Consider the following 21,960-nt stretch of genomic DNA (forward strand, 5'->3'; position numbering starts at 1 on the left):
CAAAATGCCGCGCATTTTAGCTGACCTCCGAGATCCTCAAAGGGGTAAAGTTGTCTTTTCAGACAATATATCCTGAGCGTCTTCGTGCAATCTTGCTGCATTCCGACCACTTATGCGGTTATGCCTCCTTCCCAACAATAGCCAAGGAGAAAAAGTTCTATGATGTTGAATACCCATCGGATGAACCAAAGACAGCCGGCGGAGGTCGCCAGAGGCGATCGGATATGTTAATGAAAGGACGATTTTGCCCCTACATGTTTTTTTTTCTAATTTTAGTCTCTGCAGGGTTATGCTCTGGTGCGGTGCAGGTGTAAACTTATTGCACGTGAGGTGGAGCTTCCGGGTACGCGGACGAATGAAGATAGTTGGAAGCACGTGGTTTAGGAAGATCCTATGTGGGCGCAGGGGTTGTGCCCTAGTTTGCAGAGTTACAGGGCCACGTCTGAAAACTTTTGGACCAATCATGTCACGAGTCGCATGATTCTAATGCCTTTTGCCGTTGATGTTGGGCGCATCACATTTGCTTCCACTACTGGGGCTTGAAGCGTCCGTCTGATGGATCTGATTGGTTTTGGTCAATTTATTCTACTTTGATTGGTTTTGGTCTTTAAGAACAAATTACTGGTAAATTGTAGAGTTTTTTTCACCAACAGTCCCTCAATTCTGGTGTACCTACCAATGTGATACCTCAACTCTTAATCGTACCAATGTGATACCCAGACTCTAGTATTGCTATCATTGAAGTACTTCCGTTAGTTTTTTTTAACTTTTCTGTTATCTTAGTGACGTGGCAGGTACGTCAGGCCCACAAAGAGGGTTAAAAGACAAAATTAACCTTATCTGAGAGGAGCAATGTTTTTCCCGCCCTTTACCTTGAGAAAGACACCCAACAATTCCAATTTTGGCGCCAATTTTCCCTCCATACTCCTTAATTTGTGTCTCTTATCTAAACTAAAGAACTACCGCCAACCAGTCGACCACAATCTGATAAAACCTAGATCAATCTCATTTTCTATTTTTACCCTAGCACTTGTTAAACTAACAGAATAAATATAGAAATTTATATGGAACATCTCATTTCCACAATCTCATAAGAATATAGAAACACATAACTTAACGAAATTCAACTACATGTACCATTAGTTCTTACAAGCAAAAATCATGACAGATCAACATAAAAGGTGGCAACTAATGGTACTTAAACATGTATTTGAATTTCGTTAAGTTATGTGTTTTTATATTCTTATGAGATTGTGGAAATGAGATGTTCCATATAAATTTCTATATTTATTTTTTTAGTTTAACAAGTGCTAGGGTAAAAATAGAAAATGAGATTGATCTAGGTTTTATCAAATTGTGGTCGACTGGTTGGCGGTAGTTCTTTAATTTAGATAAGAGACACAAATTAAGGAGTAGAGAGAGAAAATTGGCGCCAAAATTGGAATTGTTGGGTGTCTTTCTCAAGGTAAAGGGCGGGAAAAACATTGCTCCTCTCAGATGAGGTTAATTTTGTCTTTTAACCCTCTTTGTGGGCCTCACGTACCTGCCACGTCACCAAGATAACGGAAAAGTTAAAAAAAACTAACGGAAGTACTTCAATGATAGCAATACTAGAGTCTGGGTATCACATTGGTACGATTAAGAGTTGAGGTATCACATTGGTAGGTACACCAGAGTTGAGGGACTGTTGGTGAAAAAAACTCTAAATTGTATGGTCTTATCACTCTTATCAGTCTTATGTTAAATGTGGGTGGTGTTCTTTTTAATTGAATTGGAGAAGTTTCTTTATTCGAAATATTGACTTAAGTAGAATGTTATAATGATCTTTCTACTACCATGAAATGAAGGACATGTGAGCAATTTGGTACGTCAGAATTACACCATTTTGTTACACTGGTTCCCGGCCCATACATATATAGTAATCACTTCTTCTTCTTTTTTTTAGAAAATGAAATATATATATATATATATATATCACAAAAAAAAATTACAAGAAAACAAAGCTAGTCATAAGACTATCGCAAAATGCAATAGATATGAACTAAGAATGCTCAATTATGTAAAAAACTTATTCCAAAAATAGTCGATAACCTACTTGCCGCCGATCTGAAGAAAATAACTGCTCTAATAGTATCACATACCAAAAACCTCAAGCATATTTACAGAGACAACTTCACCTTTACATTAACACTTAGAAAAAAACCGACTTTTAAATAATTTTTGAAAAATAACATGCACCATAAAATATGTGTACTCAACGACACTACCAAATTCTACCTAATGATACCCTAAACCCTACCAAACTTGATTAGTTTTATGAAAAGGAGTGTATAACCTCATTGCGAATTTGTTGTTTGTACTTTATAGTATGTTGTCAGAACGTGGCTCCAAGAATCCTAGAAATGGACTTCAATTTGATTCTAGTAACAAGTGACAACACACAATTTAGTCAATTACACATCTTCCTTCACCTCATCGACTTAAATATATGAAATTACATATGACAGTATACTTGAAAAAGACGCAATTAATTGGAAAAACTAGAGAGCAAAATATACAGGGAGGTATCGAACCCACACGTGTCACCTGAAGGGTGAATAGATTTGTGGAAGCTCCGTAATCCCGAGTGTGACTCGCACATTTTCTCCAGCAACAGCCAAGTCGGAGACACCCCCAAGTTCTCACTCCGTTGATTTACCCGCCTCGCGCCCAACCCAGTCCGACCCGATTCATCGCTGTAAGATCCGCTTAAATTCCCACTCTTCTCTCCCAATTCCTTCTCTCCTTTTCTCAACTTCCAATAATGGATTTCAATTCCCCTCATTTTGACCTAGAACTCTACATCCCCCAGAAATGGTGGGAAAACTAAACTAATGTTTAAACTTTTAACCATTAATCTCAGAAAAAACAAGGAACTGTTAACTTTCCATGATCTCTTTTGTATCCAATTACTGAGCTTATAATAAGTTTGAATCTTTTGAGGGTTCGTCTTTTGAGTAGTACAGTAAGTACTAAGAATAAAGAATCCAGTGTGTTATAGTGGTTTACTGGTTGTATATGTGCAGACTGAGATTTGAGTGTGAATCTATAGCTTGAAGTGAATAGTTTGCAGTAAATTCGAGTACATCTACTTGTTTATCAGAGCTTTATGAATTTGATTAGGGACTGGAAGGAAATTATTCAGCACCAACCACATGATTGACAGCAATTTTGTTTGATATGGAGGTACTAGTCGTAATGACTTTTTATATATTCTTTCGTTGCTTGTCTTGAGTGTTCCTCAGTCTTCATTTTATGCATTTCAGTCTATGTAATTGACTCGGTTTGAGTGTCCATCTTTAGTGTTCAAATTTGATGAGCTGCGGTTGTTGTGACATGTTTTGGGTGCTGTGATATGCTGCAGTTGTTGTAGCATGCTCAACCTGTTCCTGAAAGCATTCTCAGTCATGTTCTTGAACATTTCAAATTTAGAAAAATCGTTTTTATATAGACTGGTCTCAAGTAAGTTTGTGTCATCGAGAATCGCAATTGTTCATTGAAAGGAATGAAAGCTGCCAAATCATTTTTAATAGTGAACTCCAAATGTTTCCATTACCATGCCAAAATAGGATTACAAGTAGATTTGACTGTGATAAGAGCAAATCTCAAATAGCTTGTATCCGCTTAATACCAATACTATGTGTCAATTGTGGTATGCTAGAACATTTCAGAAATTTATGTTCTGTGTTGCTTTCTGTCTGCCCTGTTATCTTCTAAATATGTTCAAAAATTTACTAGAGCTGAAACCCTCTTCTGGCAGCTGGATGTCTAGTTCTTTTAGAGTCGCTGTAAATCATGAAATTTGAAATTATAATTTACATTTAATCATGCAACAATTTGGGGGAACCTCGAATAAAACATTTTGCTTTTTATGTTTGCTATTTCAGATGGAAGAAGTTTGTCTCAATAGCGAGCCAGTGTTTGATGAAGGCGATGAGTATGCCTTGGAGGGAGGGCAGGATATTGGAGTTGGGGAGACACAAAGTAAACAGGTCCCCCCACAACCTACTGTGGGATTGGAGTTTGACTCTTTTGATGAAGCATATGACTTCTACAATGTCTTTGGTAAAGAAAAGGGATTTGGCATTAGAGTAAGCAATTCATGGTTCAGGTCAAAGAGAAAAGAGCGGTATAGAGCAAAAATAAGTTGCAGCAGTGCGGGATTCAAGAAAAAGAGTGATGCAAACAATCCAAGACCAGAGACAAGAACTGGTTGTCCTGCAATGATGGTTATCAAGCTGGTAGACTCCCAAAGGTGGAGAATAGTTGAATTAGAGCTTCAACACAACCATCAGGTGAGTCCACAGATCAAAAGGTTTTACAAGTCGCATAAGAAAATGATAATTGCTGCCAAAAATGCACAACAACAGCCAGATCCTGTTACAGAAATTCATACAATCAAGCTGTATCGAACGCCTGTAATGGATGTTGGGTGCAATGGACACTCAACTGTAAGTGAAACTGAAGGTTTAAATCCCATTGATCACTCTAATCACTTGGAACTTAGAGAAGGAGATGCTGTTGCAGTTTATAACTACTTTTGTCGAATGAAATTGACGAATCCGAATTTTTATTATTTGATGGATCTAGATGATGATGGACGTCTGAGGAATGTGTTTTGGGCTGATGCCAGGTCCAGGGCTGCGTATGGCTACTTCTCTGACACTGTTGCCGTAGATACAACGTGCTTGGCAAACAAATTTGAACTCCCCCTGATTTCATTTGTTGGAATAAATCATCATGGAGAATCGGTGCTGTTGGGCTGTGGCTTCCTTGGGGTTGAGTCAGTGGATTGTTATGTTTGGATGCTCCGTACATGGCTTAAATGCATGCTAGAGCGCCTTCCACAGGTCATCATTACTGACCAATGCAAACCGTTGCAAATTGCAGCCTCTGAGGTGATCCCAGAAGCTCGCCATTGCTATAGTTTGTCATATGTCATGCAGAGAGTTCCAGAGAAGTTGGGTGGACTGAATGGATATGAAGCAATCAAAAGACAGTTGCAGAAATCAGTCTTTGAATCCTTGAAAATATCTGAGTTTGAAACATCCTGGGATGAAATGATCAAGCGGCATGAACTGGGGAATAATAAATGGCTTCAGACATTGTATGAGGATCGGAAAAACTGGGTTCCAGTCTACTTAAAGGACACATTTTTTGCCGGAATGATTCCTATCCGTGAAAATGAGAGCTTGCCTGCATTTTTTGACGGTTATGTACATAAACATACATCTTTCAAGGAGTTTGTTGACAAGTATGACCTAGCTCTTCATAGGAAGCGAATGAAAGAGGTTGTGGCAGATCTAGAGTCGAGAACGTCAAGCTTTGAATTGCAAACAAGATGCAATTTCGAAGTGCAACTATGTAAAGTGTACACGAGAGAAATTTTCAAGAGGTTCCAATTGGAGGTTGAGGGAATGGCCTCCTGCTTCAATACAAGGCAAGTCAATGTCAATGGGCCCATAGTAACCTACATGGTTAAACAACGAGTTGAAGTTGAAGGAACTGAGAAGGAAATCCGATGTTACGAGGTTCTGTATGAAACTACACAAGTAGATATCCGATGCATCTGCAGTTTGTTCAACTACAAAGGGTATCTGTGCAGGCATGCCTTAAGCGTTCTAAATTACAATGGTGTGGAAGTCATCCCATCCCGATACATATTGCCACGGTGGAGTAGAGATTTCAAGCGCAGGCATCTTCTGCATGAAGGATCGAGTAATATTGACGTGAACGACCCAGCATACTGGCACGACCATCTTTATAAGCTCGCTCTTCCAGTTGCAGAAGAAGGGGCACAATCCGAGGTACATTATAAGACTACCTTACAAGCATTGGAGGAGTTGTTGAATAAGTTTCATCTTGTAGAGGATACCCTCAATGTAACAGAACAGTAATACTATACACATAGTTTCTTGAGTACAGTGCTCTTCCTCCATTTCATTTCCCCTTTATGGTAAGTTGTCATCTATATGGAAAGTGAGCGAGTTCATGTGAAGCTCGGTAATGCAAAATTTTCAGAGATAAAATGAAAAACAGGGTAAACATCAGAGTTGTACTCTGCAACAGAACTCCATATAAACCTCAATAAATATGAACCCATCAAGCTATAGTTTCAAGAAACATAAGAGCCTTTTGGCCAAAGGAAAAAGGAAATTACAACCTGAATGAATCAAGAAGACTACACACACATAAACACTTCAAATCTGACACTACTGGAAGAATCCCATACGCCCAGGAGACACAAATCTGAAGAGAGAAAGCACACATTCCACCCCGACTCGAGTCCCACAATCAACCCAAGCAGGTGGGTAGTAAAAGGCCATGGCAAACAAAAGCCAGCACGACATAGATTACCACTAGCACAACAAGTATCAATGCGATCCTGCAAAATCCAAAGTAACTCGTAAGCTAGGCATTCACTGCATGAACATTAGTACTTCAAATCCATCCACAGTTCTAAAACAGCAACAAAGCTCTACCCTACACAATGCAGACTACTCCCAAGTTCTAATTTTTAGTAATGGGATTCGAAAACATACGTGAGCTTAACGTTTCTCCACCAAACAGTGCTTCTAAAGCGGCGAGCTTGTTTTCGGAATCGAAAAGTGTTCCCTTGCATATTAGCAGTCTTATCAACCAGCAACTCCAGCCGATCACCTCTCTCCAACACTTTATCAATGTTCTCAATCATCACATTACGCACCTAACACATTCAAAATCAAACTGCAATCAATAATCAAACTCGAAAAATCGAAAAACAATTGAAAGAAAATGTCTGCTCACCTGGCTCATCTCGCCTTTGAGGCGATTAATCCTATCGGCATTAGGATCGTTGGAGTAGTACTCCATCTGCTGGCTCAAAACCCTAGAAAACTCGTCGTTCATGCCGTAGGCCTGAGCCGTCAGCACGGCGCGGCCGTAGCTCCTCACGAATCGCTGGTGGATGTCTTCAAGAAACGAAAACGGCATCCTCCCTGCGCCAAAATCAGCGAATTCAAAATTCAAAAGAAATCGGAAATTGAAGAGCGAAAAAACGATGACGTACTGCCGGCGGTCTCGTCGGCCATACAGAGGACGGTGAGGCCGTCGGTGCGCTTGACGTGGAAGATGTAGCGATCTTGGGAATAGGAGACGTGCGTGTCGCTGTCGCCGGGAATTTTGTCGAGAATTTGGCGGGATATGGCGGATGCGTTGGTCGCGGCGGCGCTGAACTCAGCGAGGACGACCGATCCACGCGCCACGAGAGTGTAGAGTACCGCCATCGCGGCCGCAACGACGTCGTGTCGGGGGATCAGAGAGGTCGGGGGGTTATTTGAAAACGCGATGTGAAGAAGAGAAGCTTCGTTTGTTGGTAGAGCTGGAATTTGATGGCGACTGGGACCGGGTGGACCTTTCTGATCTTTTTTTTTTTTCACTGATGTCGGCCAACAATGGTAAAATATACCGCGATGGTGAAAGTTTTGGTTTTCGAACTGTATATTAATAAGAGTAATAACATGGAATATGTAAAAGAATTTCATTTTTTATTTAATAATTTATTTTATAAAAATTATATTTTAATTAATAATATTATTATTTTTAAGAGTAAAATATTTTATTTAATAGTCACACTCAAGTATTGAAACAACTTCAATCGTTGTTTCAAGTGTCGATACAACCTCATTAAGATCATTGTAAGCATACCGTATGTCGACTTCACTTAAATCATCGATGTTGCCACATAGGTTTTCAATGAAGTCACTCAGATCTCTTATGTCACTAAAGTCTTTAACGAAGTCACTCAAATCTCCTAGCACAAAGTTTTTCTTTTTTCTTTGAATTTCTTCTCTCGGTATTCACCACCCCTCCTTGTGTTGTTCATTTGAATATATATAACGAGATCTCTTCAACAACTCCTTGATACGGATATGAATACCTCTTAACAACCTCCCTAATATATTTCTAACTAGAAAAAGAACCCACATAAATATGAAATATATCCATTAATCAAAACCCTTTTTCTATATCAATCTCTATTCAAATCTATTCCCTATTTTGCTGAAAAATATATTTGAACACACCATTCCAAATATATCTCAAACTACCCTTTAAAGATCAAATCGACAAACTACCTATATGGTAAGTAGATCATGTCGTAAAGAATTCTTAGTCCTACTAGGAAACTCCATCAATATTTCTTTTAGCATATTTGATTCTTCCCACTCTCTTTGGTTCTTCATCAACTTTATAGAGGCAAATATATGTACTTTCATCTGTGTGGATTATTGAGGATCGTTGGATTTGGGTTTGTCCCACCAACATAGGAGCTTCATGGTAGTCCAATGGACGTCTCGTAATGTTACACGTATTTGTATTACATTACGTATTTATCAGTGACTACTTGTATTGTTTTATTCGGCCTCATTTGTGATTAGCGAAATTCTTGTTTTGATGCAGGAACCTGCAAAAGAGAATTGCAAGTTCATTATTCTTGTTCGACTCTAATTGTTTAGTCATATAGTTACTAGAAAATGTACACACCCTATGGGTGTGAGAGTGGGAAACTACGTGGATGATTATTGAGTAAGTGAATTTGTGATCTCATAGTTTTCCTCCGTGTATATACAACAATAGAATTTCTTTTCATTTTCTAGTTTTTACCATCATATTCCTGATTGTTTTTTTTGTAAGAGTCTGTGTCAGAGAGGCAAATTCACATATTCCCAATTTGGTGAAATGTGGCTACTCGCTTTTATAGTAGTTGCATTGTAAAAATATATGACTAAACATCATTCGATATTTCGATTCATTTCTCATATAGATACAAACTCTCTACGGCCCTTCGCTATTCAAATATTCAAGTTAACATATATGAAAGCAGAAAGCCTAAAACAGTTCCATCTCAAGGTTTTTTTTTTTTTGAAATGGAGGGCTGGTGTGGCTACCCTCTAGCCTTCACTAATGAAACTATCGAATACAAGGGGGGGACATGAAGCCTAAACCCATGATTACAAACACCTAACATAATATCAAAGCTCTTTACAAACAAGTACTCAACAAAGCACCAACTAGCAAAGAGTACTACACTGATGGCGACTCTATTTGTTTTAAAACAGCGGTGACATATAGCAAAGAGTACTCAACAAAGCACTAACTAGCAAATGTACTACACTGATGGCGACTATTTGCTTTAAAACAGCGGTGACATATAGAAGGAGAGAACAATAGATATGAGACCCTAACAACAATGAAGCAACAGTTACATATCCTAATGTCTAATACAACAGCTCTCCAACTATGTTGTCGCAGGAAGATCAATCCGACGACACTTAGTCTCACCCTGCCACTAGGCTGCAACGACCATTTGACGAAGCAAGGAACTCGCCGCCTACCTAGAGCAGACAAGGCACAAAGAGTGCACACACAGACATGAAGGCCGACTCCCCCTACAAAACTTATGTAGGGAATTATCAACCAAAACAAAAAAATTAAACACACTAACAAACCAAACAATCTGGTTAAGGCCCAAAAACTGAACCCAATCCTTAATTTCAAGCCAAACAAGGCCCAACAGAAGCCACCAGGCCCACAACTATAGAAGAGCACAACATGCCCAAGGATTGGACAAAGAAATGCACTGTCGTTGCACTGAGACCGCCACCGCCGTGACACCGAGACCACCATCACCCAGTCCTTTGCGCCGCCGCCACACTTGGTCCAATACATTCGACGAAAGACAATTGCTGGCAGAGATCCGGCATCCATCACCCACCACCACCAAGTAATTCGAGAGCCCGGATCCTGAAAAAAAGATCCGCCCATGATTGGACACTCAACATCTCTTCTCCCAAAACCACTGTTGATCTCTCCCCTCATCGCTACAAGGAGCACCGTCACCATCACAAGGCCGGACCATCTCTTCCACCACAGAGCCCCATCCCGTGCAATCACCACCACAGATCTCGGTCTCATCTCAGATCCACTCTGCCTAGGTCTCCGATCACAAAGCCGGAGCACAAGCCTGCCATCTCGTCCGACTGCACAAGCCGCACGCCAGCGCGGCCGAAGGCTGGCACCAACGCTGCTGCGCAGCCGGACGAGAAACACCACATTCTGCAAAAGTTTTTCCTCCCCCACAAGCGCGTAGTACCTTGGAAAAGTAACAAATTAGAAATAGACTTGCATCTCAAGTTTATTGTATCAATTAGCAAGATGGCTCCATAGTAAGCCTAGAGGGGCACTTGTCCCACATTGAAGAATATGTAAATGAGAGGGGTTCCCTCACCTATAAAAGGGACCTCTCATTTCACTTAAAAGGGGATCACGACATGTATACCTTAAGGCTATTTGCCTATACTAGTGGATTCAAGTGGACGTAGCCTATCCCAAGAGAGCGAGGTGAACCACTATACTTCTCGTGTCAAACTAACACTCACTAATAGCTAACTGTGTGATCAGCCGCCCATCCGGTAATCACTACGTTAACATTGGCGCCGTCTGTGGGAAGCTCACAATTAGCTTCATCGCTCCCCACCAACAGACCTCCCATGGTCCCCCATACCCCACAGTGCATGAGCTCACTACGGCGCAGTCAGATTTAAAAAAAAAAAAAATTTTAACCCTCCCGTGGTCCATGCCTTCCACGGTCACGTTCTTCCACGCTCCTGCTAGCACGGTGGACGTTCTTCCACACTCCTGCTAGCACGGTGGACGTTCTTCCACGCTCCTGCTAGCGTAGTACGCGACTGCTAGCACGGTGCACGGCTAGTCCCGTAGTCCCATAACTGCTAGCGTAGTACATGACTGCTAGCGTAGTACGCGACTGCTAGCACGGTGTAAGACTGTTATCGTAGTCACTTGACTGCTAGCGTAGTACGCGACTACTAGCACGGTGCACAGCTGCTCCCGTAGTCCCATGACTGATGCTCCCATAGTTCCACGGTGGAACTCCACAGTCAACCTCCACGGTCTTACTCCACAGTCGGCTTTCATAGTCCTGCTCCACGGTTGACTTTGCAGCCTTCGGTAGTCGCTAGAGAAAAGAAATCATTGGCACAACGGGACTTGCTGGCAAAGCCAACCAACCCGCAACAAACCACTACCATAACACAGAGAATTGAAAGGAAAATCTCTTCAAACCGGACATCTCCTCACTCAAATCCAAAGCGGCTACTTGTAATCATTCCCCGCGCAAAGGAGCGTCATGCTTGGACACCTCCAACATGATTTTGGTACTTGCATAAAGCGCAACTCCACTCCACATCGGCATAAGATAAGTAAAATGCTATGCCTCCCTACTCCTACTGAATAGTTAATTATTACCATGTCTTAGCATGATTTTATTACGCTATAAAGCATGCCTACAACATACCACACTTGATATGCATGCCCGCATGGTTTTCACGCATTGCCTACAACACTTTGTAGAGTTAGCTAGCAATGGCACTTAGCCATATCTTATATGCTTAGAGAATGTGTGACGCACATACTTGAATGTCCAACTTGATTGTGCTAATGAAACTAGGAATTTTTCTAACCATTGTTCAGGAGAACAATTAAATTCCTTATGCAGACTGTTTCATCACATGTTCTCAGACATCACAGAATCAGAAATTCTCTCCCCACCAAAAAGTGAGAGACTACGCCCAAGAGGGCTCAAGACGTCATACGCATAACGCTTATCTACGCTATGATGGATGCACTACGCCTAAAAGGGCTCAAGCCGCGTAAATACGCGCACTACACCCAAGAGGGCTCAAGACGTCCTACGCGTAACGCTTATCTACGCTATGATGGATGCACTACGCCTAAAAGGACTCAAGCCGCATAAATACGCGCACTACGCCCAAAAGGGCTCAAGACGTCCTACGCGTAACGCTTACCTACGCTACGATGGATGCACTATGCCCAAGAGGGCTTAAGCCGCGTAAATACGCGCACTACACCTAAGAGGGCTCAAAGACGTCCTACGCGTAACACTTATCTACGCTACGATGGATGCACTACGCCTAAGAGGACTCAAGCCGCGTAAATACGCGCACTACGCCCAAGAGGGATCCAGACGTCCTACGCGTAACGCCTATCTATGCTACGATGGATGCACTACGCCCAAGAGGGCTCAAGCCGAGTAAATATGCGCATTACGTCCAAGAGGGCTCAAGCCGTCCTACGCGCAAAGCACACTGCGCTCAGAGGACGTACTACACCCAAGAGGGATCGACATCCTACGCGTAAAGCTCATTACGCTACGATAGTAGCTTTACGCTCAAATGTCAACGCCAAAAAGACGTCATACGTGTAGCCTATTACGCTATGATTGACGCACCACGCTCTAATTCAACGCCAAAAAGACGTCATACGCGTAGCCCATTACGATATGATTGAAGCACCACGCTCTAATTCAACGTCCAAAAGAAGTCCTACACGTAGGTCACTACGCTAAGATGGATGCACAACGCTCTATGTCAGCGCTCATACGTCCTACGCGCAAAACTCTGCGCTAAGATGGAAACATTACGCCCGCAGTGGCTCAACGCCGTCATACGCACACTGCAATATAGGACGCACCAGCCTATAGAGGTCTCACTAGCCTTCAAAGGCCAAATTGGCATATAGAAGCCACACTCGCCCGTAGTGGCCATATAAGTCCAAAGCGTCATCACGGAAGACTACTTCGCCTAAGCACACTGCACACATAGGCCATGTCACTCGAAACCGCCTCGCTGACTAGGAGTTTCGAGGACTTACGCACACTTGCGTACTAGATCATATTCGGGACCATACATATACACACGCATCATCATGTGTCACACACACATCGCGCTCGTACATTCTTATGCTATCCATGACAACGGACATACTTCGTGCACATATGCTTTTATCTTTGTTTTGCAGGTTTGAGAGTCTCTTCTTGCTTAAGGAGTTCGGGGATTGTTAGGGGTATTCCACCACCCGGACACTTATGCTCGGTGACATGTTGATTGATAAACTCCCCAAGCAAGAAGTTCCTCTTACTTATGGACTGCGGGGGGACATGTTGGCACCCCTATTAGCACAGAGCTAGTATGGCATGCCACCGAGCATAATCATCACTCTCTAGGAGGATCTACAAGTCACTATGTGGCTCAACCGTGATATTCATAGCGTACCTCGTCATACAAGCTTTCCAATGATAGTCGGAACTCACCAAGACACCACCGAGAAGTCACCTTTCCGACCTCATCAAGATGGCTCCATAGTAAGCCTAGAGGGGACTTGTCCCACATTGAAGAATATGTAAATGAGAGGGGTTCCCTCACCTATAAAATGGACCTCTCATCCCACTTAGAAGGGGATCACGACATGTATACCTTAAGGCTATTTGCCTATACTAGTGGATTCAAGTGGACGTAGCCTACCCCAAGAGAGGGAGGTGAACCACTATACTTCTCGTGTCAAACTAACACTCACTAATAGCTAACTGTGTGATCAGCCGCCCATCCGGTAATTACTACGTTAACACCCTGGTACATAATTCTATTGGATGCCTTGTCCTGCACATAAATGTCACTTTCATGAAGTGTTATGAAACAATTATTATCTCTACACGGCTTAGTAAAAGACAAAATATTCATTGCAATATTTGGGACATGTAGAATGGTATTAAGTTTCAGTATATGATCGGCCAGTTTAATGAGACTAGAACCAGTATGAGTAACTTGCGAACCTGTACCAACCCAATGGTAATCTTGTTGTCAGCTGTATAGGGTTGAGCAAGAGTGAGATTTCTCAAGTTTGAAGTCATGTGATGGGTAGCTCCAGAGTCACCTACCCAGACTTCACTGTTACATGAGCATTTGATACCACAGAGTTGGAAGAAGATGCACCATTGCTAGGGTGATAGCCACCCGGAAAAGCTAAACTAGACGACACATGGTGAATCACATAGTTGCTCTGAGGCTGTTGATAAGAAACATTATAATTTCCAGATGATTGAGCTGTCAAAGCAGTAAGAGTAGATGGAGGATCAGATCCTTGATACACAAAATTAGTCATGTGCGTGCAGTTTAATGCTACATGACCTTTTAAGCCACATATCTGACAAGTCGGAATAGATAATGAAGGATGGTTAGAGGATACATCTATCATGTAGAAGAAGTTGGCAGTTGTGTGACCTTTCTTTGAGCAGATTTGACACTCAGGAGATGGACCAGAAGATCTGTTTTGTTGAGCAGCTTGAGAAGCTTGTACACTTCCTTTATAACTTGGATTTTGAAAGCATGTACTAGTAAGATGACCATATTTTCCACATATTTGACACTTATGCACTCGAAAACAAGTATCCACGGTGTGACCCTTCTTTCCACACACTTGACACTCAGAGACATCTCTATTCCCACTTGTCTTGTTGTCTTTAGCTTTATACTCGTTTCTGTTATTTCCATCTCTATCTCAATTTCTTGCTCCATCACCCCTTGCTACCATAGCAGCCATGTTTGAGCCTAGAGAAAAACTGCCCTCAATACGCCTCTCTGCAGGAAGCAGCTAAGACCTCAAATCCCTTAGAGAAATGGGAGTTTATCTTCTTTCAATTACAGTTCTCACCATGTAGTACTCATCAGACAATTCATTTAATATCACAACAGACTGAAGTTGATTATGAGCATTCTTAACGCGCTGCAGATATTTCTCTATAGATTCTCCACTTTTCCTGAGAGTTTGCAACTCAGTCTTTAGCTGCATAATGTTTACCCTTGATGTTGATGAGAAACACTCCTCGAGTGCAAGCCATGCTTGTCTAGATGCTTTGCAGCCAAGAATGACATCTACAATATCTTCATCTATAGTTGTCATTAGTACTCATAAGGCCATGTTCGTTTGTTTCCACACCCTGTAGCTTCATGATTCTTCATTTGTAACTCCTCCATCAATAGTAAGAGCATAGCGAGGAGGAGCACATTCAGTCCCATCAAAATGACCAAGGAGACCATTACCAGCAAGGGTAGACTGAAATTGGAAACTCCATTTTATGAAATTTCTCTCGCTGAGGCGCATAGTGATACAACTCAGAATATAGTGAACATCAGAATGTGTTAGACTCGGCTTAGGAGCAAGAGTAGCTTGTGTCGCTTGTGGAGTCATTGCAAATTTCTGATATGAATCTATGTGACAAATTCAATATAATAAGAGTTTTTTTTTCAACAACAACTAGCGGAAGATTATCAAACACAATTTCTTCAATTTTCCAATTCAGCAACCTCAACTCAACAAACAATAACCACAGCTCAACAAATCTGCTTCAATTTCTCAACTAAACAACCTACAAATCCTCTTCAATTTCACAACACTAGAACTCTACTCAGATTCTCAATTTCACCATAACACCAAAACACAACTCAAAATCCCACTTTCACTATAACTCTCACCAATTTCTCAACAAAGAACAACCACTTCAATTCGCTCGATTTCACTACTCAAACTCAAGATATAACCTCTTGAATTTTGCTGAATTTCATTGCTCAAACATATATAAACCTCAATTTTGCTCAATTTGGCTCCTCAAACATATACACACTCCAATTTTGCTCAATTTTGTTCGATTTCACTCATCAAACTCAACAAGATAACAAGCTCTTAAATTTTGCACCTCAATTTGGCTCGACTTCACTCATCAAACTCAACAAGATAACAAGTTCTTTAATTTTGCACCAAATTTCAACACAATTACTAGAAATTTTCTAGCGCATACTCAAATCCTAGCACAAACTCCTCCCTAGAGAAATAGCTGCTTCTCTGTTTTTTTTTCCTTTCTTTTTCTTGTACACTTCTCCTCTACATATATATCACCCCCACCTACTTAAATCCAAGGGCTGAGATTTAATCGATGGCTCATGTTGCACTGTAAACATTTTCAGATTTTCCAAATAATTCATTTACATTTCCAAACTTCAAAAAATCATATAAATAACTCCGTAATTCAAAAAAATCACCAAACATTCTCAAGTACTCAACATAATGTATACGAGTATTAATTCAAGAGAGTCACTTATCAAAAAACTCTGAAAAAATATTCTCGAACATTTACTTTAATAATTTTTGAGATCGTAAAATAATTACCATACGATCTCAATATAGCTCGTTAATATTTCTGGGGCTCACAAGAACGGTTAGGAATGTCGATTGAAACTGAACGGGAAACACCGACTAGAATCATGCCAGTCAGGACTGGTTCGATTGAAACTAACGCCGGACTGCAGCTTGGGACTAACGATCTAATGAGGTCGATATGAATGGGTGCTCAAACAAAATGTTTTGGTGCCCAAGTTGAAGACAACACCAAACAGAAATTGACCAGGACGATGCTAAAGCTTGGAAAAAACACCAAGATGTCGGACATTGTATAACACTCGAACTTGAACAAACCCTAACAAAAAGGTTTTAATTCCACAAATAGATTGCAGCTGAAACAAAATGACAAAGTCTTTTTAGATCTTTGCTCTGATACCAAGTCAAATATGATACAATTTATAAAATGAATTTTCTCATATCTATTCATCTCACACTAGAAGCTACATATATGGAATACATTATACTACAACCCTATGTACTATGTCCTACTATATACATAAAAAATAAGTACTAACTACATGATTTACATCCCTAAATTACATTATATGACTCCGACTGATATATATATATATATATATATATATATATATATATATATATATATATATGTGAACCAGGATAAGCTTGGCTGAGATCGCCCAAGAGAATTCTTTAATTCATATTTGCATACCATCGTCATCTTTCAACGTTCGATCTTATCAAACCCAAAATAAGCTGATAGATGATCGATCAGTATGGTACGATGTCCAAGATACGCTAGCTCTATAACTAGCTAGGAGGATGCATACTTGGAAACAGTGGCGGATGCAGGAATTAGAGTCTGGGGGGGGACTTGAGTTTGTTAATAAAATAAATAAAATATTATAATGAAAAATCTCGATGATGTGAAATTTTTTTATTGATTAGAAAAAAAAAAGATACACTTACATAATGAATCTTACTCTTCAAATTCAATACAAAAACAATAGTCTTTTTGAATCTTATCTCTATCCTTAAATGGATATTGCCAAATGGGACAACGGTCAATCAAGATCCTGCTCAAGAGCATTAACATTATTTGCTGGCTCGGGAATGGAAGATCTGGCTCAGATAATCAATATGTGTAGTGCATACAAATTGCTCAAAAATTGGGTTTGAACTTGAGGACTCATTTTTCTAAACCATGAAGTAATAAATTTTGATCTCTTCGGTAGAGACTTAGACATTATAATTTAACCCATATAAATCAAAACATAGATATTCAAATTTGAATCCTAATTATCCAATTATTGAAACACACTAAGTCACTAACAAATAACAAATCAACCAATATGTCTTAAATGTATGTATATATATATATATATATATATATATATATTATAATACTACATATTACTGCCTTTCGTAATGTAAAGTTGAATATAAGAACATATTGTCTTACCTTGTAATTAAAAGAAGACAACCAAAGAAGAACAAAACACCAGCAGATTGATCTTAAGTCCTCAGCAGCACTCAACAGACTACAAAGTTGTAAACTTGTAATGGACTAACTAATGGATCCACATCCGCCATTGAATGATATCTACAAATCACTCTATCTAGATTAGATCTTCCTAAATGTAGATTACTATATTTCCCCCAAATTTTTAGTTTAACCCTAAAATTGATTCAATTGATTGAATTGAAATACTTATATTGGATTTAACTAGGATGGCTGAGAGAATGAAGAGCTCGCAGAGACTTGATTGCCAATTTTTTAAGAGCTAGGGCAATTGAAGAAAAATTAAGATAGAGATGCTGGAGAACTCGCAGGGATAGTAGGGAGTGTCGAACAAATACAACCCATTTCCTTTTCTTTTCTTTTTTTGTTTGAGAAAAGAAGTGCTGATTGATTAATTAAGAGGACCCAAATGTGGGCTAGACTGTGCCTCTCTCAAGTGGGCTTGAGTAGTTTTAAGGGTGGACTTAATTTCATAGATATATATAATAGTACTATAAATTTTTTCCTCCAAGATTTTAGGGGGAGGACTTCCCCAGCTCTATACTAGATCCGCGCCTGCTTGGAAATACTATAATTCTGATAAAGAGATTTGCAAAAGGTGGTCTACATAATTCCCTGGAGATATCGTTCGACATACTGATTCGACCAGAGGCGGATCTATGCTACGGCGTTCCCAGCGGCTGTTGGGAGAAAATTTTGGAGGCTGGGCTTAATATGCTATATCCGCTGGGCAGATTTCGACAAATGACAAGCATATTACACTGTCTCAGTTCTGGGTTTTCATGTATCTTCCTTCTGATACCCACCATCCACTCAAACAGTTGAGGTCTCTGAGCTAAAGTAGCAACTTGGTTAATCACACTGAAAACAATATTCAGTTTTGATGTTTATCAACCCAAGTTCCTCATTGCATCATGTACACCTCAATTCAGAGTTTATGAGCTCAAGTTTGCAAGACACTTATGTTCTAAGGATACTGATTTTGAGGGTAACAACATCTAGCATTTATTGGTTGTGATTGTTTTCTTTATCAACATGCAAACTATAGAAGACATTGTAGCTTGTGGATATTATTCATGGGTAAGGATATGGTCTATGGTAGCTTGTCATGTGATTTGTTCTCTGTTGCCCCAAATGATTTTAGTATTCTTAGTGCACTGAGAGTGAGAGTGGTGCTCTTCATAACCTTGATTTGATTAAGAGATTGTTTCCTGATATAGTGTGTGGTAGCTGAAGACGTGTGATCTTGGATGTTGACTGTGCTCTTCATAATCATGTATTGCAACTTTAGTTTCCAAAAAGCTTTCTAATGTTGCCTACCTTTGGGAACCATGGCTTTAGACAACTAAACCAATTTTCTGGCATTTCTTTTTGGTGATTATAATTAATGAGCTCGATCAAGGCGTTGCTAATATAAGTAGAGAACTATCTACCAATGACTCAATGAGCACCATGCAAGAGCAAGAATGTGCCTCCTCTCTGTGATGTATTTTACATGTTTGTTTGAACTTTCGGTGGCAAGATTGCCATTTGTGTTCCTCCAGAGTTCATTTGAAAGTTTGAAATTAAAAGGTCCAGTATTTTTGGAAAATGTGTAGCCATGTGCATGACTACTTAAGACATGATACTGCTAAAGACATTATTCCTACTCAGCTGATGAACTCCCTACTGGTTACTAGTATTGACAACAACTTGGTTAATTTTCTTCTTCAGCTGGTTCGGAAAGCATTAGTGGAGAAATGATTTGATAGAAAAATTTGCAGTCATTTCTACGATTTGGTACTGCACTTTCACATATTCTTGAGTTTTGCCATATTGGGTTGCAGAGACACAATCAAGAGATTGAGCTTAGACCATCATTTGATACTATAATTGGATTAATGCTACGTTTCGATACATTGTTTTGAATGTTGCTAATTTCTGGTTTATAATGTTTGGAGTTTATTAATCACTATCTCGGCTTTACTTATGACCAAGCATATGCGGATTCAGCAGTTGTGTTGGCTCATGTAATAGAGGCTCCAGTACTTCATGGAGGTGTTGAAGCTTTTGAAATTGAAAAAAAAAATTTACTACTGCTTTGTTCTTGATTTTGAAAATGGAGGAAGATATGTATATAGGCAGTGCCAACACTGGAAAAAATTATGCCAAATCCGTTTGTTTTTCTGCTGATCAGTGATCTTCTCTTGCTCATAGTTTCACAACAACTATCTTATCTCAGTCACATATTCATAATATTTGGTATGTTCACTTAAATATGTTTCTCAGTACAATTTCTCTCAGCTACAAGTATATGACTGTCATTACATGAAAATAAGTTGCACGGTTGCAAGGACTGATAGAATTGGTTGTCTTTTCCCAATAGACTAACAAGATTACTTCACATTGTACTTTATGTGGGAAGAGAGTTGGTTATTCCTCAGGTTGCCCATGTCCTCAGTTTTCAATATCTAATTGCTCATAAAAAAAGGAAACGGTTTGTTAATATGAGGCGGATGGCTGCTGCACAAGGTGGCGGTAGCCTAATAAACATGTCATCACAAGTTCACAACCAGAAGGACTACCGGCCATTTTTTTTTCTCTATTGGAATTTTGAAAGTAATAATGAAAGTGAACAAGTTGTGCAAAAACTCATTCGAAAATGACATTAATACGTATAAGTTCTAGCAAAACAATCGAGTCCCAAGACATGGTTGTCATTAAGAGTCAATGATGGCTTAAAGTTTTTATTTTACAACCCAAGCCCAATTCATAGTTACCCTACTTTGTGACCTAATAAGGCATACCTCAAATACTACACACATATGTTTGAACTTTCTATTGTTTCTTCTTCTTAATTTACATGGCTCATCTTTCAAAAACGTATGTTGCTCTCTTTGAACGGCTAAAGTTCTAACATCACTTTACACAAGAAAAATGAATGAAAAAAGATTGAGATAAAATAAAATTCAATGTATATTAAAAATACCTTCAATTGTTCTTCAGATTAATCTTATTTGATTTATTTATCTTATTTGAATTTTATTTGATTTATTTATCTTATTTGATTCTTAGTGATATAAGTTCTTGTTGGAATTTTTTTCCGCAATTGAACTTTAGATCCGTTACTGGATTCGACAAGAGATATCGTTCCTAGCTAGCCATTCACACCACTGATGATAATAGGGTGGCCAACCATTTTTGCAGCACCGGCTACCTCAACTTCCGTGGCTCGCTTAGTTTCCATTCTCACCCCTTCTTCATTGAAGATCACAGCTTTTTCAGTCTGAGTGAAGAAAGATTTTACAAAGTGTCCTCCACTTATGTGCGGACAGAATTAAGTTGGTTGATCATATGGTTAATAATGTATTTTGGCGGCCCTAGGGTTTTATGAATTTGGGTATTTATATCCTGGAACGTACATTGCATGCATGCATGCTTACATGTGATTATCATTAACAAGGTACGTATGAAATCATTTACAAAAATAAAAGGTACGTATGTATATATCCGAAGAAATTGCCAATGGTCGTGGCCCTCCTACAGGTTGAGCTCACCCTTGCCATTCAATTTCGTCATTTCCATTGCATCAAATGAGTCCTCGATCTTACGTCGAGCGTTATATGAACTATGAAGAGAGCGGTTAGAAGCGAATTCATTCACTTAGTAATTTAAAGAACCACGTCAAAGACATTGTTCATGGTTTTTCGCGAGAATAGATTTGAGAAAATTGGTGAAGGATATCCACTGATGATTCCTCAATCGGTCTCATAATTCTCATATCATTCATAGGAGAACGATCACTGGAAATATTTTTGGAGCATCACCGAACCTCTGGACGTACCTCTTTTTCCTCTTGATGACCAAAATTGGCAATTACGTAGTCCCCTGCCCCCGACACTTATAGCAAGCCCATGTGAACCTTAGCAGCATCTACTCCCCATTGCTTTCCAGTATCTGTTAGAGTATCTCATTACAGAACAAAACACAAGAAAATTGGAACACCAGAAGCCAAAGGTGCCTGCCTTCATCTTTGTCTTAACCTAGTCACAGAGCTGTAAGCCATCAATGTTAATACCCCAGTGCGCTTTGCTTTGTATTACCGACTTCGTACGTCATTTTTCTTCACCACCACCAAAATTGGTGTTGCTATTTCTCATTATTGAGTCTTCTAATTTGATTCCAGTCCAAACTTGGCCTTCGTATTTTCCTTTTCGGGTGTTCCATTTCATGATGAGCTCCACATGGTATGTTACAAGAAGAGACATAACGTATAATTAAGTACGAATATAGTGATGTAGGTGTAATGATCTTTTGCTATTTACAAGTGTCGCATTAATTTATGTTATTTTTTTAAATTAATTTATGAATTT

General features: G+C 39.7%; 2 protein-coding genes across 4 annotated transcripts; one reads left to right on the top strand and one right to left on the bottom strand.

The window, feature by feature from the left end:
• The first annotated feature begins 2,607 nt into the window (after nt 1-2,607).
• Nucleotides 2,608-5,982, top strand: LOC126805547 (protein FAR1-RELATED SEQUENCE 6-like). 3 transcript variants are annotated; one of them, XM_050532343.1, is made up of 3 exons: nt 2,616-2,737; nt 3,163-3,225; nt 3,927-5,982. In XM_050532343.1, exons 2-3 carry the CDS (start codon nt 3,220-3,222, stop codon nt 5,934-5,936), a joined length of 2,016 nt encoding a protein of 671 aa, XP_050388300.1. In that variant the 5' UTR covers nt 2,616-2,737; nt 3,163-3,219; the 3' UTR covers nt 5,937-5,982. The 3 variants fall into 3 exon arrangements, with proteins under 3 accessions (XP_050388301.1, XP_050388300.1, XP_050388299.1); XM_050532342.1 differs by having other exon boundaries at nt 2,637-2,737; nt 3,066-3,225; XM_050532344.1 differs by lacking the exon at nt 3,163-3,225 and having other exon boundaries at nt 2,608-2,737.
• Nucleotides 5,983-6,080: 98 nt separating this feature from the next.
• Nucleotides 6,081-7,369, bottom strand: LOC126805548 (vesicle-associated membrane protein 711). Its single transcript, XM_050532345.1, has 4 exons — nt 7,088-7,369; nt 6,826-7,016; nt 6,582-6,745; nt 6,081-6,424 (listed from the first exon to the last, which is right to left on the bottom strand). The coding sequence occupies exons 1-4, from the start codon at nt 7,302-7,304 to the stop codon at nt 6,334-6,336; spliced, it is 663 nt and encodes a 220-aa protein (XP_050388302.1). The 5' UTR covers nt 7,305-7,369; the 3' UTR covers nt 6,081-6,333.
• Between the last annotated feature and the right edge of the window lie 14,591 nt (nt 7,370-21,960).

The sequence above is a fragment of the Argentina anserina genome, chromosome 2 (assembly GCF_933775445.1).
Source record: "Argentina anserina chromosome 2, drPotAnse1.1, whole genome shotgun sequence".
Classification (NCBI taxonomy): Eukaryota; Viridiplantae; Streptophyta; class Magnoliopsida; order Rosales; family Rosaceae; genus Argentina; species Argentina anserina.